The 27,730-nt window shown below is 38.1% G+C and overlaps 1 protein-coding gene and 1 non-coding gene across 2 annotated transcripts in view; one reads left to right on the forward strand and one right to left on the reverse strand.

Annotated features, from left to right (window-relative positions):
• ENOX2 (ecto-NOX disulfide-thiol exchanger 2) overlaps positions 1–27,730 on the forward strand; it is a 168,260-nt gene that overhangs the window by 135,286 nt on the left and 5,244 nt on the right. The window contains 4 exon segments of the mRNA XM_007450461.1: positions 5,013–5,127; positions 19,005–19,186; positions 21,320–21,427; positions 26,127–26,235. Coding sequence (XP_007450523.1) covers positions 5,013–5,127; positions 19,005–19,186; positions 21,320–21,427; positions 26,127–26,235 — 514 coding nt within the window.
• Positions 18,470–18,542, reverse strand: TRNAE-UUC (transfer RNA glutamic acid (anticodon UUC)). The gene has a single exon. It is a non-coding gene; the product is annotated as a tRNA-Glu (tRNA).

A 27,730-nucleotide genomic window follows, 5' to 3' on the forward strand; every position in this document is an offset into this window, starting at 1 on the left:
TGATACAATTTGAAAGGGTAATAAAAATAAGAGAAGGCTGAAGTCCTTCCCCTTACTAAAAGTTAGCATCTACAGTGACTTTACTGACAGTGCTGTGTGTTGTGGGAACTCTTTTTCTATAGAATCATTCAAAACCTGTGTGTTTCTCTTACCGAGATACTGGCCTAGATTACGAGTTAAACTTTGGATGGCATATAAGAAGCTAGAGCCATAGCAGTAGGCACCAAGAAACTCCCTTGCATTCTCCCTAATGTGAGATTTTTATACCATTGGACCAGAAGAAAGGGTACATGGTGATTACGTACTAGCATTCTCGTGAAATGAAATACTGTGATTGCTAAAATAACTTTCTAGATTTCCAGGCCTATCATTCCAAACCCCAAAGAACTGGTTGCAGATAGATGTTCAAGTTATCTGCATACCCTCGTTTTAGGACCCATTTGCACTAACACTAGCTATTGGCTTTCAGCCGTCAAACCCCATGCTAACAAAATTTGGATCAACCTAATTTGTATTTCCATTATGTAGCATACAATAGACATTGATTAAGAGCCTGTGTTTGTGCTTTGCTTCATTGACTTGAATGATATCTCAGAATCCAATTTCTGTGTAAGTGTAGGAGCTATCTTCCTATCCTCTGCTCCTTTCCATTCCTTCATCTGGCCCATTCCCCACCGAGTATCCTGTTAATTTTCAAAGTATGGGTAAGTACAATTTTGTTACACAATTCATAAGGAACTTCGCTTTTATTATAGTCATGTTTCTATCATAAAACATGAGTAAGATGAATTTAAGTCCACATAAATTTTTTGGAAACTATATAGTTAGATAATTAACGTTCAATAATTTATGATTTGCCTACTTTATGATAAATCAAAAATGTCAGCTGGTACAAAAATGATTCTTTTCAGCATTTTCCTCTGTCTAGGGTTTCAGTTTTATTCTATGTTAAAAGTGCTTTGTCCTCCATTGTGGAGCAATATGTGAATTTCTAAGCTTCTTAAAAAGTTATCACTAGAATAGACTTAAAGGCATTATAATGCATTTTGAGAAGTCACTAACAGTTCACTGTTTAGATTAAATATCACAGGTCTACTGTGGGCAACAGTGTGGTATAAAAACTTTAGGAAGGCTATCTTACCTTTTTTTGATGTACTCTATCAGTGATGTGACCCAGTCAATTTCAGGTAGAGAATTACAAATGAAAATTTCTGGAAAATGTTTTTCCATGTCATTGCCACTCTTTTGGCTTCAGCACTGGATCCAACTATCAGGATGGGAAAAGGGGCAGATCTGGGAGGCAGCTATTTCTCTTGCTGCCTGCACTTCAGTGGCTCAAAGCCCTCCTGTTGCCAGCTCCTGTGTCCAAGCTAGGTAGAATGCCTTCCTTAGGTAAATGCCACCTTTTTTTTTTTTAAATGCCACCTTTTAGTCCTTTGCTCTGAAGGTATTTGTTAGGATTTGATTCCAAAAGTAGAGCTCTTTTGATCCACCAGAGAATATAGAAAATAGGCATCTTAGATATCAAGTGCTTTACTTTTCAAAGAATTAAAATCTCACTTGCTTTATTTAGAGGTAGTATCATTTACTGAATGCTCACCTTAAGTTTATTGCAGTATAGTATCCTATAGCCTCTATTGTTCTCTCTGCCTTATCTCCATTCATGTGACTTAGTATCAATATTTACAGAAAAAGTAATGGTACGGACCTTAGTTTCTCTGTAGCTAAGAAGGATTGTCTAGTTAGAGGGCTCTAGGCTCTGCCACTTTGCCTGCCTGCTGAATACTTAGAGCAAGCTTCTCCTTGGTTTTTCTTACCCTCATTTCATTATCAGCTAAAAGAACTGGTAACTCTTGTTTCTGAAGTATTTTGAGGCATTGAGGTAAAATTTGCCCATAGGTCCGTTATTTTTCTAGGGATTTTTTGAAGGTGTTAAAGATCTCTAGATAAGCTGTATTACTTAGTTATTGAACATTTTATACTTCTAAGAAGAGATTACGCTTTCTTGCCCAGCTGGAAGCAGAAAAGATGCTTTGCGGATGCTGAGCAGCTACAGAGCGTGTCTTAGCTATCAGTTAGATCTTCCGGCCCTGGGACATTTCCCTAGAAGGAACACAATTTACTCTTCTGAGAAACACAATTTAAACTTTCCCAGAGTTAGACAACATGTTTGTGAATTGAGAGTTGGTCTCTGCTTATACCCTCTGACAGTCTACATTTTTGTTAGGCAGCTAGGAGAGCCACAACTTTTCCCGATGAAGTAAGTTGTACAATATTTGAATTTGCCAGTGTCAAACCTCGTTATGATCACCTTTCCAGTAACAGCTCTTTGATAGCTGAAATCCAGACTCCTGAGAAAGAATGAATTCTTAGAAATGGCAATTCCTTTATTGCTCTCTGTGCAATAAGACATAGCAAATGTCTCTCTTGACACAGTCCTTTAAAGTTCATTTTTCTCAAACAAGTCATTATATTCTTCTATTTTAAGTAATGCCTCTGCAGCACATTGAGGGATCCTATGGTAGTATTTCTATTTTCTATTTCTTCTATTTTTCCTTTACTTCTTAACTCTCAGTGATAACACTGAATAGCTCACTTTTTAGTAGGTACTTTTATTTATATTTAGTGTAAACTTAACTTGATATAGAAATCATTATTTTTCCTGATAAAAGGAATAAAAAAGGAGAATATTAGTTGAGATAGTGATTAACTGTAGCATTAATTATTAAGAAATCCATTTAAAATACTTATAATCTCCCTAAATGGAGGCAATTTTCACCAGATGGCTTTGCACATTTTCTGTATTATGGCCCAAGTGCAGCTAACCTAGGCAAGGAATTCTCAGCTCACTGCTGAGGAGCCTCTGACAGGCATTAAGTGGCCTTTAAATGATTGCAAGCTGTTCCAAACTGGAGTTCTCATGCTTGATTTTTTTTGAAAAAGTGACTTTTCCAGTGTGATCTCAATCATTTCCGATGTTCTTCATGCCTTTCTGCAGATCTGTGTTTACATCTGGTAGCACTTCCCTTCAGCCTGAAGAACTTTCTTCAGTTTTTCTTATAGTGCAAGTCTTTGGGTGACAAATACTCGCATTTACATTTGTCTGAAAATATATTTATCTCATCTCCATTCTTGAAAGAATTTTTCTCTGAATATAGAATTCTGAATAAATAGATAATTTTTATTTCTTCTTGCACTTTAAAGAATTGTTTCCCTAACTTCTGGTCTTTATTGTTTCTGAAATAAATCAAAGCATTCAAATTGTTTTTCCCCTGTTTATAATACGTTGGTTTTTTCTGGCTGCTTTTAAAAGTTTCTCTTTTTTCCCCCAGTTTTATTGATATATAATTGACATACAGCACTGTATAAGTTTAAGGTGTACAGCATAATGACTTGACTTACATGTATTGTGAAATGATTGTCACAATAAATTTAGTTAACTAAACAGTTAGAGTTTCTCTTTATGTTTCATCTTCAGCAGCTTGACTATGGTGTTCCTAGACATACTGTTTTTCCACACATATTCTGCTTGGGGTTCACTGAGTTTTTTGAATATATAGATTAATATATTTCATCAAATTTAAGAAATCCTCAACTATTTTTTCTTCAAATATTTTGAATCATTTAATCTCTCCTCTCTTTCTGTGATTCCAGTTAGTTTCTCTGTTCTTCAGATTTGATAAATTTGTATTGTTCTCTCTTTAAGCTTTCTCTGTATACTGTCATCTCTATTCTACTGTTAAGCTCATCCAAAGTTTCTATTTCTCTGCTAAGATTTCCTATCTTTTCATTCATTATTAACATATTTCCTTTATGTCATTGAGATAGTTATGATAGCTGCTTTAACTCCTTGTTCTGCTAATTTCCATATCTAGTTCATTTCGAGCTTGGTTTCTGTTGATTGTCTTTTCTCTTGAAAATGGGTCATCTCAACCTAGTTCTTGTAGGTATGTCAATTAACTGGGGGCTTTACCTGCTTATTGTGAATATTTTGCTTTTAACTCTTTGGATTCTGTTATATTCTTTCAAAGAATGTTGATTTTGTTTTCTTTTGTTTTAATGGTCACTTTACTTCATTGAATTTAGCCTAGCTGGGTTGTTTGGAATCTGCCATGTGCTTTCATGGTTCGAGGGTCACGCAGAAATTTGTACAGTTCTTATACACAGAATTTGGATCCCTCTCTCTTTGGCTATCTACTTTCTGGGATCCCCTCCTCACTTTCCATTGGCTTCCAGTGGCTGCCCTGAACTCTCTCCTTTATTTCTTTAGTATATGAAGACTTTGGATTTTCTATCTAAAATTTAGCCACCATATGAGGTGCTAGCTGTTGTCTGCTCTCAGACTAAAAGTCCCTTTAAAACTGGAAGACCCACACCCTTCTTCCAAGTGTTGGCTCCTCTTCAGAATATGCCTGTTTTTGTTCATTCTCCAATGCCATCAAGTAGTTAGGGATTTGGTTTGGTTTGTTTTCTTGTTCACAGAATATAGATATTATCCACGGAAGGGTTGATCTGGTAGGAGTTCAGTCCTGACAGCTCATTTTTACTCTAACTACTAAACCTGCAAATGTTTGATTAAGAGTTCTGTTGAGTAAGACTGTAAAGGGAGAGAGAAGAGGATAGAAAGCAGCAAGATCAAAGGATTTGACATGGGAAGGTGAACATGGCAGAACCTTAAGGGAAAGTCCAGAAATCCATGTAAGAGGTGGAAGGTATTTCATGGTCAACGGTACTCTCTAAAATGGGAGGGATACAAGAATCATCGGCTGCTAGAACTCTGGGTATGGAAAGAAAGCCTATGCAGGACAGAGTGTACAAAGTTTGCTTTGTGTATTGAGACTGTCCTCAGCCTCAACATGCCCCTTTGCCTTTGCCTTTGCCTTAGCCTTAAGACTACTCTGAAGTTTTGTTATACGTTTTAAAAGACCCTGCTTTACCTAGTCCTTAATTCTGTTTATTTCCTCAACATTTTCAAGGCTTTCCCACCTAAAGAGCATACCTTTTAACCTTAGGAAATTCGCAACATACATAATGATGAATTAATGGGAATCAGGCGAGAAGAAGAAATGGAGATGTCTGATGATGAAATAGAAGAAACAACAGAAACAAAAGAAACTGAGGAATCAGGTAAAGATTATTCTGCTTTGCTTTATTTAACTAACACCTACTGGAAGCGATGATATTTTAAAACCATTAACAACCGGTAAGGTATGGGCACAAACCCATCAGACTGGAAGCAGCTAGAGACAATTGGTAAGGCCATATAAGTACACGCTGGCTGAATGTCAACCCTGTGGCTACAGGACTTACTGTGGTCTTAGTTTACTGCCATCTTTCATCATAGTACCTAACTAAAAGTGGACTTTCTCTTCCTAGGAGCATTGGACATTTAGGTGGTATTGTTCTATATTTGGCTTGGACTTATTAATAATACGTTCTACAGTAGAAACTATAAGACAGTTTATGTATAAATAGGTAACTAGCCAAACTTTTAGGAAAAAAGTTAGATCCCTACATCACTTATACTTTACACCAAAATTAATAACAGATGGATTGAAGATTCAAATGACAAAATACATATATAGCAAAAGAAATGTTGGAAAATGTAGGAGATGGTTATATAATTTGGGATGAAGATCTCCAAAGATAGAAATCTTAAAAGAATATTTTTGATATATGTATCTGCATAAAAATTAAATATTTCTCTTTAAAAATCACAAAGTTAAAAGAGAACCTAGGGCTTCCCTGGTGGCTCAGTGGTTAAGAATCCGCCTGCCAATGCAGGGGACACAGGTTCGAGCCCTGGCCTGGGAAGATCCCACATGCCCCGGAGCAACTAAGCCAATGCACCACAACTACTGAGCCTGAGCTCTAGAGCCCACGAGCCACAACTACTGAGCCTGTGTGCCACAACTACTGAAGCCCGCATGCCTAGAGCCCATGCTCCGCAACAAGAGAAGCCACAACAATGAGAGGTCTGCGCACCACCAAGAAGAGTAGCCCCTACTCGCTGCAACTGGAGAAAGCCCATGCACAGCAACAAAGACCCAACACAGCCAAAAATAAAAACAAATAAATAAATAAATTTATTTTTTAAAAAAGAGAGAATCTACAAACTAAGTGGGAATATCTACAATATATGAGTCTACCTATCTGCTGCCTTCCATTGTGGTTACCTGGAGGTTTATTAGGAACCAAATAGGGGTCTACAAACAGTTGTCTGGGTAAAGGCTTTTGCTTTTACCTAGTATAGTCAGGACCTCACTGTGAGACGATAGCCATGGTATGGGTCCCCAGTGGAACTCAAATGGCAAACCTGTTGAACAATATAAGACACCACCCTTCAATTTCATAACAAATCATCTTGGAGGGGGGTTACCATGGAAGAGGTTAAAACATCAGCTAAAAGATGAGTGTTTTCAGGTAAACCATTCTATACAATCTTAGCAGTCAGTAAAGCACAGTGGACAAGACATTGGACCTAAAGTTAGAACACCTGAGTTCTAGTCCAAGCTCTGCCTTTCTTGACATAGAAAGGACTTCTTCCTCAGTGAGCCTCAGCTTCCACACTTAAAAGAAATACATTATAAAAATATCTAACAAAGATTTTGTAATGGTTAAGTGAATTCATCCACTCCTTTAATAACTATTACATTCCCAGCCCTGTGCTAGACATTGGAGATATGGTAGTATACTGCCCCCACTGTGTGTGTCTGTGTGTCTGTGTGTCTGTGTGTCTATGTCTCTGTGAGTGTCTGTGTGTCTGTGTGAGACAGATAGAAAACAGATTGATTATAATGCAAATCAGAAGTTATTGGTTCCTGTACTTGCCTATTGAAGTGAGCAGCTCTAGCCACTTGAGTGATCCCAGAATCTTCACTCCATGAACAAAAACTCTTAAGGAAAGAAAATCACCAAGTCAGAATTTTTTAAAAGCATTCATCAGCTGTTACATCTGAATTTCCTCTATTTTTGCCATTTGTTACATCCCTAAACATATAAACCTCCATATATATTAAATAAACCCTTTGTAATCAGTGAATAGTTAATATTTTCAGAACAGCAAACTAATAACTGCAGACACATACTATAAACTTATAGCCAAGATAAACAAAAAATTTAATAATAATAATTGAGCTATTCAAATTATTTAAGTGTTTAGCCAGGATATTTTATAGCTGATTAATCTTTGATTTGTAGGATTGTCTCCACCTCAGTATCTGCAGTATTGTATACAGTATAAATCCACTGTTACCCTGAAATGAATGCAACCGTAAGTTTGAGCATCTACTTGATAAGTTGCTGAGTTTGAGGAATTATTGGGGGAGGAGAGGGGTATATGGGAGATTCAGATTGAATGTATTTACTAGGGTTATATAATTGCATTTTGCTTCTGTATCTCTTTTGAGTTAAAAGCTGTATTGGCTATTGCACAGAATCTTATTTCTTTAGAGACTGGAAACTCCCTGACAGATCATCTTATAGCTATTTTCTTTCCTGTTCCACATGCCAGGATGCTGCTTTGTCAAATAAAGCTATGTACAATGGACTTAATGGAGCTTACCAAATAGCTTTTCTCCCAGAAGGTTTCAATTCATTTTAATTCAAGGACTTCTGTGCATTTTTCTTCCCCTTGATCGTATCTAATTTTGTTATTGCATGTCTGTAGTACTCAACTGCAGAAATCCTGCTCAGTGTGAGCCGGTGAGCAGGTCCTCAGTTTTTATCTAAATCAGCTACATGTTTTAGTTATCGCTTGGTTCCAATGAAAAGCTTAAGCAACTAGAACTCAAAGTTTTTTTTTCCTCTCTCTCTCCATGCTACCAAACTTGAATTTCAGGAGCCTATAGCATGTTTTTGGTTAAATATACTTCCCAGTCTGAGTCAAAGCTAGCAGTCTGTTACCTTTCCTTGAAGTGCCACAAAATTTCTGTTCTCTGAGATTCTCTATGGTAGCTAGCCCATATTTGTGATTCAGAACTGGAAATACTCTTGCCATGGAAGAAAAGACCGCTGTGTGCTCAAAGCAATGTGTTGAAGAGGGAGAATCACATCAAAGCAAATCATGATAGTGTGAAACTACTTCATTCTATTGTTAACCATGATGGAAAGTACATGTAGCCAGTAAACATAAGGATAGCTGTTCCCTTTCAGCATCTATCTTCTGCCTTCTTCACTTAAATTGGTGGTTTTCAGATTTGGTATATATATATATATAAGAATCATTGGGTTACCTTTTAAAATTCAGATTTCTGTGCTATAGAGTCTGCTTCAATAGGCCTGTAATAGGGTTTGGGAATCTAAATTTTATCAGCCATCCTAAATGAATTATATGATCATGGTCCAGGGAGCACATTTGGAAAACACTGACTTAGACTAATTCTCCACTGTTCTAGCCAAAGTTTTCTCTTCCACTGGTATCCAATCTCCTTCCTTCTCTCCTCCTACCTCCCATTATTCCCACTTCAGGAGTTTGATCAGTTAGTTAACAAGCATTATATCCTATCAGCTGATAGAAATAAAGATGTAATATATGTAAACATACACAAAATGTAAGGAATACCACTTGGTGCTAACCTGGAAGGTACTGATTAGAATGCAGCCAGGACAAGAGATAGTGTGGGCCAGAGTAGTTGCAGTCAGTGAAAATTGATCAAGGCCTTGAAAGATGAACAGGTTTGGGTGAAAGGCAAGAAAGTAAGAAAGCATCTTGATGCAGAGAGGGAGAAGGAGCAGGGCTCAAAGAGGGAAATAAGAATGATGTGATTAGGGGTATAAAAGATTGAGTGGGCAAGATGAGCCTAGACCATAGGGGACATGAATGCCAAGCTTAGACTTAGCATAGTAGGCAATATGTCACTATAAGCATGTCTTTCAACCATGGCACTTGTATGATAAAAGCAACATGAATTGTATATTTTAGGAGATAAGTTTGGATTGATAGAGACAAACCAGAGACTTTTATAGGAATTGAGATATAAAATGATGATGATTGGGACTAGTGAAGGCAACAGGAAATGAGAAAAATGATAGAAGAAAAAGAGGTAACAGAGAGTATGACATTAAAGATGCTAGGAGTCATTTTGGGGGAATAAACTAAAGTCTTTTGTGCTAGATTGAATATAAATGATGAAGAAAGGAAAGAATTCAGAATGAGCCTAGGTTTTCTAATCTGGGAGAATGGAAGTTTGGTGATTTTATTAGTTTGCTAGGGCTGCTATAACAAGAACCACAAACTGAGTTGCTTAAACAACAGAAATCTATCGTCTCACAGTTCTGGAGGCTAGAAATCTCAGATCAAGGCTCTAGCAGGGTTGGTTCCTTCTGAGGGCTCTGAGGGAGAATCTGTTCCAGACCTCTCTCCAGCTTCTGGTGGTTTTCTGGCCATCTTTGGCATTCCTTGGCTTGAAGATGCATCACCCCGATCTCTGTCTTCCTGTTCACGTGACATTTTCCCTGTGTGCATGTCTGTCTCTGTGTCCAAATTTCCCCTTTCCATAAGGACACCAGTCATAGAAATCTATAAGCCCACTCGAATTACCTCATTTTAACTTGGTTACCTCTGTAAAGATCATATTTCCAAATAAGGTCACATTCTGAGGGCTGCAAAGTATCTTTTTTAGGAGGACAGACTCAACCCATAACAGTAGAACAGACGCACTTCAAGAAATGGACTGATGGATGGGACTGATTTGCAGAATATAATGAAATCAGCCTCAGGCAGTAGGTAGTTAGGAAATAGATGTAAGGGATTTGTATACAAATCAGGGTTGAAGAAAGTAGAAGGCATAGAAGATAGTAGTACAGCGGCGTTCATCTATACTCTGTTAGGAGTCAAAAAGGGAATAAACTACAAATATTTCCATAAATTTGGAGTATAAACAATAGAGATTAGGGGAATTTCATTTTTTACAATAGTCATAAGCCTGGAACATGGAAGGAACTCAATAAATGTTTGTTGAATGAATGAAAATTTTCTTATTAAACACTTTGAAGTAGATTTTATGATTTTGTGATCTTGAAAAATATGCAATAACCATAAATAATTAAATTTAACCATAAATAATTCAATTTAATCTAGGTTTCCCTATGTGTCTTATTTTTTTCAATTAATAAACTTTAAGTTTTAGATCAGTTTTAGGTTCATTGCAAAATTGAGCAGGAAGTACAGAGTTCCCAAATACTGCCTGTGCCCATATACACGCAGTCTCCCCCACCATCTACATCCCGCACCCTAGGGGTACATTTGTTACAGTAGCTGAATACATCATCATCACCCAAAGTTCATAATTTGCATTAGAGTTCACTCTTGGTATCCATTCTATGGTTTTGGAGAAATATATAAAATGTATGTGTTCACCATTGTAGTATCATACAGAATAGTTTCAGGTAACTTAATATCCTCTGTGCTGAACCTATTCATCCTTCCCTCCCCCGAAATGCCTGGTTACCACTGATCTTTTATACTGACTCCATAGTTTTTCCCTTTCCAGACTGGCATATAGTTGGGATCATAAAGTATGTGGCCTTTTCAAATTGATTATTTTTACTTAGTAATATGCAGTTACTTTTCCTGCATGTCTTTTTGTGGCTTGATAGCTCATTTCTTTTTAGTGCCATTTATTATTCCATTTTCTGGATGCACCACGGTATATCAGTGGTTAGATAACCACTAAAGAGCATTGTGGTTGCCTCCAAGTTTTGGCAATTATGAATAAAGCTGCTGTAAACATTCATGTGCAGGTTTTTTTGTGGACAAAGTTTTTAGCTCATTTGGGTAAATACCAAGGAGCATGATTGCTGGATCATATCCTAAAAGTATGTTTAGTTTTGTGAGAAACTGCCAAACTATCTCCCAAAGTGTCTGTACCATTTTGCATTCCCACCAGCAATGAAGGAGAGTTCTTGTTTGCACCACATCCTCACCAGTCCTTGATGCTGTCATTGCTTTGAATTTCGGCAGTTCTGATATGTTTCTAGTGATATCACATTCTTGTTTTAATTTGCAATTCCCTAATGATATATGATGTTGAAATCTTTTCATATGCTTACTTGTCATTAGTATATCTTTGGTGAGGTGTCTGTTCAGGTCTTTAGTCCAAATGGGTTGTTCATTTCCTTATTGTTGAGTTTTAAGAATTCATTGTATATTTTTGATAACAGTCCTTTATCAGATGTGTCCTTTGCAAATACTTTCTCTCAGTTTGTGGCTTGTCTTCTTGACATTGTCTTTCACAGAGAAGTTTCTATTTTAATTAAGTCCAGGTTATCAATTATTTCTTTCATGGGTCATACCTTTGGTGTTGAGTCTAAAAAGTCATCACCATACTCAAGGTCACCTACATTTTCTCTTATGTTATCTTCTAGGAGATTTATAGTTTTGCATTTTTCATTTGGGTCTGTGATCCATTTTGAGTTAATCTTTGTGATGTCCCGTTGTTCCAGCACATTTGTTAAAGAGTCTATTTTTGCTCCATTGTATTGCCTTTGCTCCTTTGTCAAAGATCAGTCGACTCTATTTATGGGGGTCTATTTCTGAGCTATCTAATCTATTCCATTGATCTATTTGTCTATACTTTCACCAACACCACACTGTCTTAGTTGCTACAGGTTTCTGTTAAGTCTTGAAGTCAGGTAGCATCTGTCCTCCAACTTTATTCTTCTCTTTCAATATTGAGTTGGCCATCCTGGGTCTTTTCCCTCTCTTTATAAACTTTAGAATCAGTTTGTCAACATCCACAAAATAACGTGTTTGGATTTTTTTTTAACATCTTTATTGGAGTATAATTGCTTTACAATGGTGTGTTAGTTTCTCCTTTATAACAAAGTGAATCAGCTATACGTATACATATATCCCCATATCTCCTCCCTCTTGCATCTCCCTCCCACCCTCCCTATCCCACACCTCTAGGTGGTCACAGAGCACCGAACTGATCTCTCTGTGCTATGCGGCTGCTTCCCACTAGCTATCTATTTTACGTTTGGTAGTGTATATATGTCCATGCCAACTCTCTCACTTCGTCCCAGTTTACCCTTCCCCCTCCCTGTGTCCTCAAGTCCATTCTCTACATCTCTGTCTTTATTCCTGTCCTGCCCCTAGGTTCTTTAGAACCTTTTTTTTTTTTTAGATTCCATATATATATATTAGCATACAGTATTTGTTTTTCTCTTTCTGACTTACTTCACTCTGTATGACAGTCTCTAGGTCCATCCACCTCACTACAAATAACTCAGTTTCGTTTCTTTTTATGCCTGAGTAGTATTCTATTGTATATATGTGCCACATCTTCTTCATCCATTCATCTGTTGATGGACACTTAGGTTGCTTCCATGTCCTGGCTATTGTAAATAGAGCTACAATGAGCATTGTGGTACATGACTCTTTTTGAATGATGGTTTTCTCAGGGTATACGCCCAGTAGTGGGATTGCTGGGTCGTATGGTAGTTCTATTTTTAGGTTTTTAAGGAACCTCCATATTGTTCTCCATAGTGGCTGTATCTATTTACATTTCCACCAACAGTGCAAGAGGGTTCCCTTTTCTCCACACCCTCTAGGCATTTATTGTTTGTAGATTTTTTGATGATGGCCATTCTGACTGGTGTGAGGTGATACCTCATTGTAGTTTTGATTTGCATTTCTCTAATGATTAGTGATGTTGAGCATCCTTTCATGTGTTTGTTGACAATCTGTATATCTTCTTTGGAGCAATGTCTACTTAGGTCTTCTGCCCATTTTTGCATTGGGTTGTTTGGTTTTTTTGATATTGAGCTGCATGAGTTGCTTGTAAATTTTGGAGATTAATCCTTTGTCAGTTGCTTCATTTGCAAATATTTTCTCCCATTCTGAAGGTTGTGTTTTCATCTTGTTTATGGTTTCTTTTGCTGTGCAAAAGCTTTTAGGTTTCATTAGGTCCCATTTGTTTATGTTTGTTTTTATTTCCATTTCTCTAGGAGGTGGGTCAAAAAGGATCTTGCTGTGATTTATGTCATAGAGTGTTCTGCCTATGTTTTCCTCTAAGAGTTTTAGAGTGTCTGGCCTTACATGTAGGTCTTTAATCCATTTTGAGTTTATTTTTGTGTATGGTGTTACGGAGTGTTCTAATTTCATTCTTTTACATGTAGCGGTCCAGTTTGCCCAGCACCACTTACTGAAGAGGCTGTCTTTCCTCCATTGTGTATCCTTGCCTCCTTTATCAGAAATAAGGTGACCATATGTGCATGGGGTTTATCTCTGGGCTTTCTATCCTGTTCCATTGATCTATATTTCTGTTTTTGTGCCAGTACCATACTGTCTTGATTACTGTGTTGCTTGGATTTTGATTGGGATTGCACTGAATCCAGAAATTAGGTTGGAAATAACCGATACCTTGACAATATAAAGTCATCCTATCCATAAGCATTAATCTCTCCATTTATTTAGTTCTTTGATTTCGTTCATCAGAGTTTTGTAGTTTTCCTCATATAGATCTCATATGTATTTTGTTACATCTATACCTAAGTATTTCATTTTTGTTGTGTTAATATAAATGGTAGTATGTTTTGAATTTCAAACTCCACTTATTCATTTTTAGTATATAGCAAAGCAACTGACTTTTGTATATTAACTTTTTTATATATCCTGCAACCTTGCTATAAGTGCTTATTAGTTCCAGTTTTTCTATTAGTTCTTTCAGATTTTCTCCATAGATGACTGTGTCCTCTGCAAACAAAGGCAATTTTATTTTTTCCTTCCCATTGTATGTACATCTTATTTCCTTTTCTTGTCTGATTGCATTAACTAGGACTTCCAGTACAATGTTGAAAAAACAGTCGTAAGAGGGGACATCCTTGCCTTGTTCTTAATGGGAGAGATTCAAGTTTCTCACCACAATGTATGATGTTAGCTATAAGTTTTTTGTAGATGTTCATTATCAAGTTGAGGAAGTTCTCTCTTCCTAGTTTACTGAGATTTTTTTTATCATGGATAGGTGTTGGATTTTGTCAGATACCTTTTCTGCATCTATTGATACTTTCATGTGACTTTAACCTCTTTAACTTGTTAATGTAATGGATAACATTAATTGATTTTCGAATGTTGAACCACCCTTGCATACCTGGGATAAATTCCACTTGATTGTGGTGTATTTCTTTTTAATACATTCTTGGATTTGATTTACTAATATTTTGTTGAGGATTTTTGCATCTGTGTTCATGAGAGTTATCAGTCTGTGCTTTCTTTTCTTGTAATGTCTTTGTATGGTTTTGGTATCAGGGGAATGCTGACTTCATAGAATGAGTTAGGAAGTATTCCCTCTGTTTCTATCATCTGGAAGAGATTGTAGAAATTTTGTATTATTCCTTCCTTAATGTTTAGAAGAATTCAATAGTAAACTTATGTGGGCCTAGTACTTTATGTTTTAGAGAATTATTAATTATTGATTCAGTTTCATTAAGAGATAGAGGCCTATTCAAGTTGTCTACTTTTTTTTTTTTTCGTGGTACGTGGGCTTCTCACTGTTGTGGCCCCTCTCCGGATGCGCAGGCTCAGCGGCCATGGCTCACAGGCCTAGCCGCTCCATGGCATGTGGGATCTTCCCAGACGGGGGCATGAACCCGTTTCCCCTGCATCAGCAGGCGGACTCTCAACCACTGCGCCACCAGGGAAGCCCTGTCTACTTCTTTTTTATATTAGAGTATAGTCGCTTTACACTGCCATGTCAGTTTCTGCTGTACAGCAAAGTGAATCAGCCATACATATACATATACTTTTTAGATTTCCTTCCCATGTTTACTTCTTGTGTGTGTTTTAACAGATTGTGTGTTTCAGGGAGTTGGCCCACTTCATCTAGGTTATCAAATGTTGGACATGAAGTTGTTCATAATATTCCTTTATTATCCTTTTAATGTCCATAGGATCTATAGTGATATCCTCTCTTTCATTTTGGACATTAGTAGTTTGTGTCTTTATTTTTTTCCCAGTTAAACTGGCTAGAGGTTTATCAATTTTACTGAAAGAACCAGCTTTTGGTTTCATAAATTTTCTGTTGAGTTCCTATTTTCTATTTAATTGATTTCTGATCTATTTTTATGATATCTTTTCTTCTGCTTACTTTAGATTTAATTTGCTCTTCTTTTTCTAGGTTCCTAAGGTGGAAGCTCAGATAATTGATTTTAGATCTTTCTTCTTTTTAGATCTTTTCTAATCTATGTATTCAATGCTATACATTTCCCTCTAAGCATGGCTTTCACTGCATCTCACAAATTTTGAGAGTTGTGTTTTTATTTCCATTTATTTCAAATATTTTTAAATTTCTCTTGAGATTTCTTCTTTGACTCGTGCCTTTTAGGTGTGTGTTGTTTGATCTCCAAGTATTTTGGAATTTTCCATCTATCTTTCTGTTATTGATTTCTAGTTTAATTTCATTGTGGTCTGATAGCATACCTAGTGTGATTTCTATCCTTTTAATGTGTTCGGATGTGTTTTATGATGCAGAATGTGATCTATCTTGGTGCGTGTTGCATGTGTGCTTGAGAAGAATGTGTAATCTGCCTTTGTTAAATGAAACAGTCTATACATGTCAACTGTATCCAGTTAATTTATGGTGCTGTTGAGTTCAACTGTGTCATTACTGATATTCTTCCTACTGGATTGTTCCACTTTTGATAGAGAGGTATGAAGTCTCTATAATAGTGGATTCATCTATTTTTTCCTTGCAGTTCTACCAGATTTTGCTTCACTTATTTTGACACACTATTGTTAGGGTCATACACATTGTTTGTTATGTCTTCTTGTAGTACTAACCCCTTTATCACTATGTAATGCCCCTCTTTAGCCCTGATAACTTTCCTTGGTTTGAAGTCAGCTCTGTCTAAAATTAATATCGCTACTTTTACTTTTTTTTGATTAGTGTTAGCATAGTGTCTTTCTCCATTCCTTTACTTTTAATCTATATGTATATTTATATTTAAAGTGTGTTTCTTAAAGATACCACTATAATTGTTTCTTGTTTTTTTTAATCACTCTGACAATCTCTGAATTTTAATTGTATTTAGACCACTGATGTTTAAAATGATTATTGATGTAGTTGGATTAATATCCACCATATTTGTTACTGTTTTCTATTTATTGCTCTTGTTCTTTGTTCTTCCTTTTGTCTTCTACACTTTCCCAGCCCTTTGCGGTTTTAATTGAGCATTTTATGTGATTCTACTTTCTCTTCTTTGTTAGCATATTGGTTATACTTCTTTTTTTTTACTTTTTTAGTGGTTGCACTAGAGTTTGCAATTTACATTTATGACTAATCCAAGTCCACTTTCAAATAACACTATACCAGTTTGTGGGTAGTGCAAATACCTTATGATAACATAATCCCAATTCCTTCCTCCCATGCCTTGTATCATTGCTGTCATTAATTTCACTTATACATAAGCGCACACACACGCACACACACACACACACACACACAAGCATACATAACTGAATGCATTGTCAGTATTATTTTGAACAAACTATTATCTGTTAGCTCAAGAATAAGAAAAATTAAAGTTTTTATTTTGCCATCACTTTTTCCTTCTTTAATGTTCTTCCTTTCTTTATGTAGATCCAAGTTTCTGACTTATGTCATTTTTCCTCTGTCTTAGGAACTTCTTTTAACATTTCTTGCAAGGCAGGCCTAATAGCAACAAATTCCCTCAATTTTTCTTTGAGAAAGTATTTCTTCACTTTTGAAGGATAATTTCACAAGGTATAGAATTCTAAGTTGGTGGATTTTTTTTTCTTTTAACACTTTGACTATTCTCTCTGTTCTATTCTTGCTTGCATGATTTCTGAGGAGAAGTAGCATGTAATTCTTATCTTTGCTTCCCTATAGGTAAGGTGTTTTTTTCCTCTGGCTTCTTTCAATATTGTTTCTTTCTCTTTGATTTTCTGAAATTTGAATGTTATATGTTTTGGCATTTATCCTGCTTGAGGCTCTCTGAGATTCCTAGATCTGTGGTTTGGTGTCTAACATTAATTTAGACATGTTCTCAGTCATTATTATTTTACATATCGTTTCTGTTTCTCTCTTTTTTCTCCTTCTGATATTCTCATTATGTATACATTACATCTTTGTAATTGTCTCACAATTCTTGCATTTTCTGTTCTTGGGGGGGTAATTTTTTTTTCTTTTTGCTTTTAAGTTTAGGAGGTTTCTATTGTCATATCCTCAAGCTCAGAAATTCTTTCCTCAGCCATGCCCAATCTACTAATAAGTCCATCAAGGGGATTTTTCATTTCTGTTAGTGTTTTTGATCTCTAGCATTTCTATTTGATTCTTTCTTTGAATCTCCATCTCTCTGCATACAATATCCATCTGTTCTTCTATGTTGTCTACTTTCTCTATTAAAGCCTGTAGCCTATTAATAATAGTTGTAGTTTTCTTTCTTTTTTTGGCTGTGCCATGCAGCTTGTGGGAATCTTAGTTCCCCAACCAGGGACTGAAACTGGGCCCTCAGCAGTGAAAGCACATAGTCCTAACCACTGGACCACCAGCAAATTCCCAATAATAGTTGTTTTAAATTCCCTGTCTGATAACTCCAACATTTCTGCCATATCTGACTCTGGTTCTGATCCTTGTTCAGTCTCTTCAAACTATGTTTTTTAGTATGCCTTGTAATTTTTTGTTGAAATCTGGACATGATGTACTAGGTGAAAGGAACTCTGTTAAATAGGACTTCTGTGGTATTGTGGTAAGATGTGGTGGGAGGAGAATCATTTTATAGTCCTATGATTAGGTCTCAGTCTTTTAGTGAGCCTATGCCTCTGGACTTTGAACTTCACAAGTGTTTCTCAGTTTTTTCTCCCCCTTTAGGTGGGACAGAATGGCTAGAGGGGTCTGGAGCTGGTTGGTTCCCTGGGTTGGTTAGGCTCTGGTACTACCCCAGTATGTTAGGCTATGGTAAAATCATTTCTTCTGAAGGCAGCCCTTTTAAAGAAGAACATGATGCTCTGGCATATCTCAAGAGGGTTTCTTTTTCCCCTCCCCTGCTGGAAGCACATAGGAATTTTTCTCCAGTGTTCACTCTGAGGACCAGGTGGAGCCCCTGGAGATAAAACTCACAAAAGTGTAGGGACCTAGCTATGACTGGGTCTCCCTGGAGTTTTTAACTCTCAGACTTATTTACACTGAGCCTACAGCAAATTGCCAAGTACAGTTTAGGTTTTCCTACCTTGGCACTGTTTCCTGTGGCGATATCTGCTCATGGGTTTCTGGTCTGGTAAGTTGTGATTCTCTGTATTCACCTGTTTGTCTCTCCAATTTTGGGTGTATGAGTTTGCCCTCTTACTTCACTTCTCTGTTGTATCTAAGAAGAATTGTTGGTTTTTTTCAGTTTGTTCAGCTTTTTACTTGTTAGGATGGAGTGGAGACTTCTAAGCTCCTTACATGCTAGACCATAAACTGGAAGTTTTTTTTCTTTTGGCCTCACTGCACGGCTTGTGGGATCTTAGTTCCCCAACCAGGGATCGAACCCGGGCCCTCAGCAGTGAAAGCGCAGAGTCCTAACCACTGGACCACCAGGGAATTCCCCAGGACGTCTTGTGTCTTAATTTTTACATTTACCTTTCCTCTATAGGATCAGTTGAGGCTGCATTTTTAAAAAATAACTGTCAGCCAAATTATTGTGTGGACAGTCATCAGTTCAAGACAATTAGCCTTCTATTTTATTATTACAGGCTCTTATTATTTGCTGCATTTCAAGTAAAAGTAACTGATGTTACCTAGAAATATTTTAGTGATGTTTCAGGTGAAGAATTTGAAACACGATGAGGACTTCTGTGTGTTGGAATTCTGTGTTCATTTACAAAAACGAGTCTTTGTGCTTTTGTGTCCATCTCTTGCTACCATGGCCAACTCAGATCTAAAGTTTCTCATTGAGAGGCTTTTTATACATGTCAATTTAAAACACCAAGTTTTCATGGTACTAAGGTGAACCACAACAGAATCTGGATATATGGTTTTTACTCCTTTGTATTGATTGTTTAGCCTTAGTATCACAGGCAGAAGCTCTGAAAGAAGAAAATGACAGCCTCCGTTGGCAGCTTGATGCCTACCGGAATGAGGTGGAACTGCTAAAGCAAGAACAAGGCAAAGCCCACAGAGAAGATGACCCAAACAAGGAACAGCAGCTGAAACTCCTGCAGCAAGCCCTGCAAGGAATGCAACAGGTAAAGACATTTTGGTCCTCTGAGCTTTTTGGAAGGATAGTAATCAGCTCCTCACTTGTAAAAGGGCCCCCGCAAGCAAATAGAATAGCAAACCTCTTATTTTCTTGGTATTGTGCTCTCTGGCATGGCTGAGGAAGGGATTATGTATTGTAGTTCATGAAATATTCTGGTAAATGCAGAGATAGCAATGGATCACCAATTTTCAAAGGATGTGCATTCAGTAAAAAATACTTAACAATAAAACTACACTGAGCATAACCTAATCTTTTCTTTATGCTACGGAATGTACTTTGAGATTTGGACAGGGTCTCAAGGTCATTATGAAGAACCTTAATTACTTAGATATGCAACAGTGCTGGTGAGTAAGTATCTAGTTGATACAATGCTAAATAATACAGTCTTTTAGAAGAAATGGCAAGAATCCTACCCTTGATTTGGTTGGAAGGAGGGGTGTTATGGGTTTTTAAGTAACAGTGCTTTTGGGCACATAATACCAATGTGCTTTTGTTTTGTTTTGTTTTCAGTCATTTATGTGAATGAGTTTACCAGCACGTTATCCCAAGTATAAAAAGTAAAGTAAATAAGTGCATCCAACTGTAATTGCATTCAAATACAACATTGTGTAACAGATGGCCAATATCTAGAAATTTTATGTAACCACCACAGCAAGCCTACTATTTAAAAGATATCAACATCTGTTTCCATTATAGTAAAGGAGTAGTACTTCTGAGTAAGGGTACTATCCTCTTCTGTCTTGCCAGACTACCAGCCATTTTCCTCACAACTTAAACTGTCCAATAATTTTTTAATTGTGTGCCTTGGAATTATCTAGGGCAAAGCTTATTGATGTTTAGAAATCACAAATTGTGAACAGGGAGTCTCTTCTGGCACTAAGAGCCTCATGTTCCTATTACTTCTGCTATCATTGTCTTCCTATGTGACAAGCAATATCACATTAATATTTCACCTTTCCTATTAACAAAATGTGTGAAGTAATGCTTACCTTCCTTTCACTGTCACCGTGGAGTTTAATTAGATCAGGGACCTAGTTTAATTACATCAAATATCTTTCCACCAAGAAATACATCTCCTCAGCTAGACTTCAAAGAATTTCAACCACGTACATCGCCCTGTGTCTTTTAGCCCTCCCAATGGTCTTTTGCAAGCCTCTGAAAAGCAAAACTTTGAAAACATTTTCTTGTTGTTGTTTTCCCCTCTTACCTTGATTTGAAACCACTCCACATAAGAACGGAGTGGTTCAATTTAAAACTAATTAACTTTTTTTCATTCCATCACTTCAAAAACTTCGGTGAGACAATTAGGTCTCTACCTCCTGAAAAATTAATTTTACTCATTTTGATTACTTTTTATTGGACAATACCCTTGTAAACAATGGTAAAATTTCTCCCTTCTTATCCCCGATAGATGTATAGTCTAATATGATGGTTAAGAGCATGGGCTGTGGGGTTGACTCAACCTGGGTTTAAATCCCAGCTCTGGCACTGACTATCTGAATAGTCTTAGGCAAACCATTAAACCTCTCTAACCTTCAGGCATATGTATCATAGTTTTATTGTGAGGCTTAAATGAGATCATGCATATGAAACCCTTTGCCCAATACTTGGCACATGTTAGATGCTAAATACATAGTATTTGTAGTAATCATTAATGATGAATCCAGTTCCTTGCCTACTCATAAGGGAACTAACATTTGTGAAATATGGATTCTTTACTACTTTTCACACAGAAATTGAACTTGGCTTGGAAAATGGCTATTTGCAAGAATGCTTTACACATTAAGTTCAGTTCTATGCCAAAATCAAGATATTGTCCACATAGTATTAACTGCACCCTACCCTTACATCTGGCTGGAATAGGAAAGTTAAGTGATTAGATCAGTTAGTTTCTCAGACTCTTTCTAAAATATGAACAAATCCAAAAGATTCATAAGAGCCAGATAAAATAACTTCAAGTGAAAAGTATCTTGATTTTCCCTTTAGTATCTTTGCATGGAGAAATGGTTGTGTGTACTGGGGGAAAGGGAGGCAGGCCTGCCTAATATCTAACTTCAGCCAGTGTTTTTAAGTGGAGTGTGGCTGCTTAAGACTTGATTGTCTTTGGTCTTTCTTGTAGCATCTACTCAAAGTCCAAGAGGAATACAAAAGGAAAGAAGCTGAACTTGAAAAAATCAAAGATGACAAGTTACAGGTGGAAAAAATGTTGGAAAATCTTAAAGAAAAGGTACATGAGTACTAAGTGACCCTTTTCCCTTGCCCCCTTCCCCCTTTTCAGTGACAATGAAAATGCCCTGGAAGCTCCTACCAGTAGGTATCAATGTGGAATGGTTGGTTGATTGGGGATTAAAAGCCCTTCTCCAGGGTAATTCTTGAATCAAGGGCTCTGCTTTTAGGTATGAGTCCTTGGCATTTCTAAAGGTTCTGGAGAGTATACTTTTCAATGAATAAAATGTCCGTCCATCCCTAACATTCCTCAGTCTTCCTTCTTGGAGAAGATCAGAGTATACACCTCATCCCTGCTTCATCTAGTCAAGGAAATAACAACATAGAAAGCCCGTGTGACACAAAATACTTTCAATTAAGCATTTCATTAAACGAAGGAACACAAGTACAACAGAACATTGACATTTCTTTGCCGACACTCCATCTAGTGTAATAATGAGCTGCTGCAGGTTGAAACAGCCAAAACCAAAAGGGGGGAAACTTGGAAAGCAAACAAGGAGACACATTATTGTAAAGCTAGATAATAGCAACTGGGAAGGCAAAATGGGACTTTGCCTAATGAGAGCCTGCAGCCATAGAACCTCCAGTAAGGACCTCTGAGAAAGTCTACGAACTTCTAGATGGATTAATGTATCTCAACCATGCATCGGGTGCCCAGTCTACTTAAGGTATTTAAAGTCTACTGATGGCGTCTCCCTGTCACACCTCTCTAATTTCCTTTATGCCTGAACATTCAAGTGAACTTATCCTCTGAAAAGAAAGGCCCATTGACCATAGCTGCCTGACTTAATGTCTCAGAAGAAAGAGAAGATTAGGGGGCTTCCCTGGTGGCGCAGTGGTTAAGAATTTGCCTGCCAATGCAGGGGACACGGGTTCGAGCCCTGGTCCGGGAAGATCCCACATGCTGCAGAGCAACTAAGCCCGTGCACCACAACTACTGAGCCTGCGCTCTAGAGCCCGCGAGCCACAACTACTGAGCCCACGTGCCACAGCTGCTGAAGCCCGCTCACCTGGAGCCTGTGCTCCGCAACAGGAGAGGTCACCTCAATGAGAGGCCCACGCGCCACAGCGAGGGGTGGCCCCCCTCACTGCAACTGGAGAAGGCCCACGTAGCAACGAAGACCCAGCACAGCCAAAAATAAATACATAAAAATAACAAAGAAAAAAAAAGAGAGAGAGAAGATTAGGAGCTTAGACCAAGAGCCAGAAATCAACTCCACAGTTCTACGGTTCCACAAGAGCTCGTGCTTTTACTCTTCTGTGCTCAGGGCAGGAAGATGCAATGCATACAGGCCCTGGGTGTGTTTGCCAGCATAGTGGCTTCCCCGAGTGCCATTAAGAACTGGCAACCTGGGGGCTTCCCTGGTGGCGCAGTGGTTGAGAGTCCGCCTGCCGATGCAGGGGACACGGGTTCGTGCCCCGGTCCAGGAGGATCCCACGTGCCGCGGAGCGGCTGGGCCCGTGAGCCATGGCCGCTGAGCCTGCGCGTCCGGAGCCTGTGCTCCGCAACGGGAGAGGCCACCACAGTGAGAGGCCCACGAACCGCAAAAAAAAAAAAAAAGAACTGGCAACCTTGGTGTAATTGAAACAAATGACTGAAAGTGTGAAGTGTTTTCTTCCGGAGGCCATTTGCAATATGCTTTTAATTTTTCCACTTCATAAAACCAACTCACTTTCCAGTTTTGTGGGTGTTATTAAAGAAATGAGCATAATCCCAGACAAATTCATTTATCAAGCATTTAATTGAAAAGTGCCAAAGCTGCTCTATTTAGCAGGACTTTCCTCATACGATCAGAGGTTCTAAAATGTCCCAGAGCTGCTACTTAGCTCTGTTGCCCTTCTTGCATAAGATGGAGTGTGTGTGTAGTGTAGCCAGAGGACTCTAGATGAACATGGGGTTATCCTAAGGACATTAAGCTTAAAATCACTCTTCAGGATTGACATCACAATTGACTTGAGGACATTTTTGTGTAAGCAGCTCTCTGCTTTGTAAAGTATTTCATTTAAAGAAGTGAAGGGTCAAATGGCATTGAAAAATCTTGCAATATTATACCTAAGTCTAAGTGTTTCCCATTTGCAACTAAATATACCTTGAAGTGGCAACTAAAGAGGACAGGGAGAGAAATCCAACTGATAATCAGAAAAATGTGAGTCAGAATATGTTTCTGTCCTGTTATTTTAAGTGAGGTTTCCTTCAGGGAAAGTCATGACAGTTCATTATCATCTGATCTTCTCTGGGAAGCTGATTTGTGACCAAATATTTCAAACTGTCACAATTAGGTTAGGAAGCAAAGTACCATCACATTAGACTGCAAAAATAATTTCAGGTTGAAAGGAAAGCAATAAGTTTTGGTGAGGAGGGATATTTTTTCTTTTTGTTTGGGTTTCTTAACAGTAAACCACAGTGTGAGTTATTGTCAGTGTTTTGCAATATAACAATGTGACTTATGTCTGTCTTACTGCAGAAAGAACTAGCTCTTGGAATCTGCTAGTAAAATTCAAGGTGATATCATGAACCCTCCCTTGAATTCTGATCGCCCATTTCCTACTACCTTATTGGCCATTCTACCCTTTAAAAGAGCCATTAAACTTTTTTTCCAGTTTGTTTCCTTTTCATTTCTTTTTAATTTAACATTTTAACTGTGTGCTTCTCTTTAAATGAAGTTTATGTTATAAACACTCTGAGATCATTCCATTATTTCCGGTTTTAGGAAAATACTATTCCTCTCTTTTCTGTAACTGTTGAATATGCTTCATAGTAATTCATAATGTTCTATTTTATTTTTATTATTTTTCATGATTAATACTGTCATCTGTGAAATTAGTTGTTTTATTTGTGGGGATCTAATTTTTCCTGAATTGATGATGTATCTTAATAAAGCAGCTTTATATTTGTTTATAAAAAAAATTCAAGGGGATAAGCATCCCTTCAATATACCTTCTAATTTTTTAAATGCCAGCTATAATAAAATTGAAGTCAGGTTTCAGTAAGGCTACATTTTGATTCAAGATGGCTAAAACTTCTCAGGATGTCTACATATCTTAAATGAACCCCAATCTGTTAAACTCTCACACTTAAGAAATGGCTTACTGGATCATTTAATGTTTTAAGGGGGTTAGAAGCACATGTACAGCCCATGGCTTAGAAGTGAGCCAGCAGTTTAAATCAAACTTGGCATGATGGTTACTGACTGGATTGGATTCTAAAGACTAAAGATTGAATAGGTCATCAAGAGAGGTTTCCCTTCTGACTACAGCCTGGAAGCCTGTAAATCCACAAAACAACATGTCTTGCAGCAAAGACCATTAGTTTCATTCAGGGGCAGCATCCTGGAAGCTTTGAAGGCATCTTTAAAGAAAAAAGAAGGAAACCTGTCCCTGCTGAGGGCTTTTGGAAGGAAAGAAGTGACGAAGCATCCGAGTCATCCATGATCTGCTCCCCCCTCCGGAACATTTCCCCAGCACTCTCTTTTACAACAGCAGTGAGACTGAAGCACTTATTTCTTTTATTACTTCTTCTGAAGGCTCTGCTTCACATTTATAATACAGAAAAGATGTTCTCAGTACCCAAAAAGAGAAAGAAAAACCCGAGAACGGTCTGGAGGCATTTTTCAGTTTGGCTGCTGGTCATGGATTTCACGTGAGTATCTCTTATGAAACATACACACTATGCTCAGAAAGAGAAAACTTTCAACAACAAAGAAGTCCACTGTCATGGTCATTTCTTGCTGTAAAGTCATAAATATCCTAATTGATAATGTCCTTATTAGAGAAAAGAGAGAGAGAGCTGATGATAGTCAATAAATAGAGGCTCTAATTTTTAGTTCAAGAGCCAACAGTTGATTACCTGTGAGTGGATCGGCTACACTGTAGATTCTCCATTCCAATATGGGACTGACCTTTAGCATAGTGTGGACCTAAAATAAAAAAGCATGGTCCTGGGCTTCCCTGGTGGCGCAGTGGTTGAGAGTCCGCCTGCCAATGCAGGGGACACGGGTTCGAGCCCCGGTCCAGGAGGATCCCACATGCCGCAGAGCAGCTGGGCCTGTGAGCCACGGCTGCTGAGCCTGCACGTCTGGAGCCTGTGCTCCGCAACGAGAGAGGCCGCGCGATAGTGAGAGGCCCGCGCACCGCAATGAAGAGTGGCCACCGCTCGCCGCAACTAGTGAAAGCCCTCGCACAGAAACGAAGACCCAACACAGCCAAAAGTAAATAAATTAATTAAAAAAAAAAAGAATGGTCCTTTTCACATTGGGTGGCCTGGGATGAAATCCTGGCTCTACCATTTTCTAGCAATGTGATCTTAGGCAAGTTACCTAATTTATCTGAGCCTCACTTTCCTCACCTGTAGAATGGAGATAAAACATACCTAACAGTGCCTGGCATCTTACAGACAATAAATGTTGGGTCTGGTTCCCCAGACTACTTGCATAGAGTCAAGAATGATAAAGGCAGAAGGGGAAAAAAAAGACTAGTGAAGATGAATGTCTAAATTTTTGTGTGTGTTTTGAAGGCTTATAAGGAAGATTTGGATTATTGGTGATGCTTTTGTAATTTATGCTATTTTCCCTCCCATTCAATAAGCAAAATTGCACAGTATTGCTTTCGAGGTGCTGTTAAGAAGTTCCCTGTTGTATAATTGAAACCAAGTCTGTTACCATATAAGGTGCACTGACCCGGGAGACATATTATTCCCACAGGAAAGCTGTGCCTCTAGACTGTGTGCATCGAGCCAGGATAGTGACTACCCTCTGGAGAAGACCCTGAACAGCTGTCCTATCAAATCTGAACGTGAAGCACTGCTAGTGGGTAAGGAAGCTAACACACACATTCAACGGATAGAGTGCAGTAGAGTGGGGAGAAGGATTAACCTAAGATGCATAAGCACATGCCAAGCATTTATGAAGCATGACAGTGCAAGGACCCAGAGTCCTGAAGACAACAGGGTAAGAACAAGTACAGATTTCAGTCAAAATGGTAATAGCGGCTCCCAGCCCTCTTCAAACTCCTGGTGACCACTGCCACATCCAGTGTGTCAGTATAAGTGCTATGCTAAGAGGGGGTCCACTGGAGAAACACTGTAGATTTTTTAAATCTCTAAGGAAATCTCTAAGGTGAGCCCTCTCACTCCCACTCAAGGGACAGTGCAGACATTGTTTGGCAGAGAGCTTCTCCAGATGGGCCTCCGGAGAAGGTGTGTGTCTCTCTCCTGTCTTTCCAGGTTACTGGCAGGCGACTCAGGAGGCTGTCTGTGGGGTGTTGGACCCTGGTGGGCTCTGATGAGATAAATGCTACAATTGCTCTCGTTACATAAAAATTTTTTCACAGAGGCAAGATAGCATAAGTGGTTAATGAATCAGACAGAACTGGCTTTCTGTCTTGACCCCACCATTTCCATCCTGAGCTTCAGTTCTTCCGTCTGCAAAATGGGCATAATATTACCTGTCTAAAAGTAGCTGCAAGTATTAAATACGACAATTCATCTAAATCACTAAACACAGTGCCCAGCCCCATAGTAAGCCCTCAATAAATGAGAAACATTTTGCACTTACAGCACTATTCACAAATGCTTGTTGACTTTATATTCTATTTGGAGAACAGTGGCAGATTGAGCCCCTTTAAAATGACTAAAATATTCAGTCATTTAAAAGGGGCTAATCTTGGGCCTCAGCAGATAATCCCAGCTGCCTTCTAGGAAGCTGAGCCACACTGTAGCCTCACCCCAATCTCAAAAGTTCTCCACACTAATTAGCTTCTGCATATTTTAAAGATATATCCGCCTCCTTCAGTAATGGATATTGTACTCAGATTTAACACTTTGATATGTTAATAAAGATGCACAGGGGGATCTGCCAGTGAGTCTTCAAGAAGAGTGACAACTTATTTCCGTTAAGTTCTTTAACAAATTGGCATGGCAACAGGGAGACCTGTCAGAGAAGAGCTATGGGTAGGAGGAAACCTCTGTAAATGGATAGTTCTAGAAACAGAGATTCTTAAGTGTTTAGTGTTTTGCTTTTTAAAGAAAGTAGTCTTGAACTCACAGAAAGGAAAATCTATTTTTTAAATTGGTTGCTTGGGTGTGAACCCACAAAAACTGCTTCATATTTTGAAATCTGTGGAGTTACTTCTTGGCATTTGACAGGATTTCTTGACCATAGCATCTAGAATTCCTTTGAATATGGATGGGCTTTTTCAGAATTTAAGTTTCTCAGCTTGAGTCAGTGTTTAGAAATTCAATTTACCAAGTCATTTAAGAGTAAAGTAGGGCTTCCCTGGTGGCGCAGTGGTTGAGAGTCCGCCCGCC

The sequence above is a fragment of the Lipotes vexillifer genome, unplaced genomic scaffold (genome assembly GCF_000442215.2).
Source record: "Lipotes vexillifer unplaced genomic scaffold, Lipotes_vexillifer_v1.1 scaffold215, whole genome shotgun sequence".
NCBI lineage: Eukaryota > Metazoa > Chordata > Mammalia > Artiodactyla > Lipotidae > Lipotes > Lipotes vexillifer.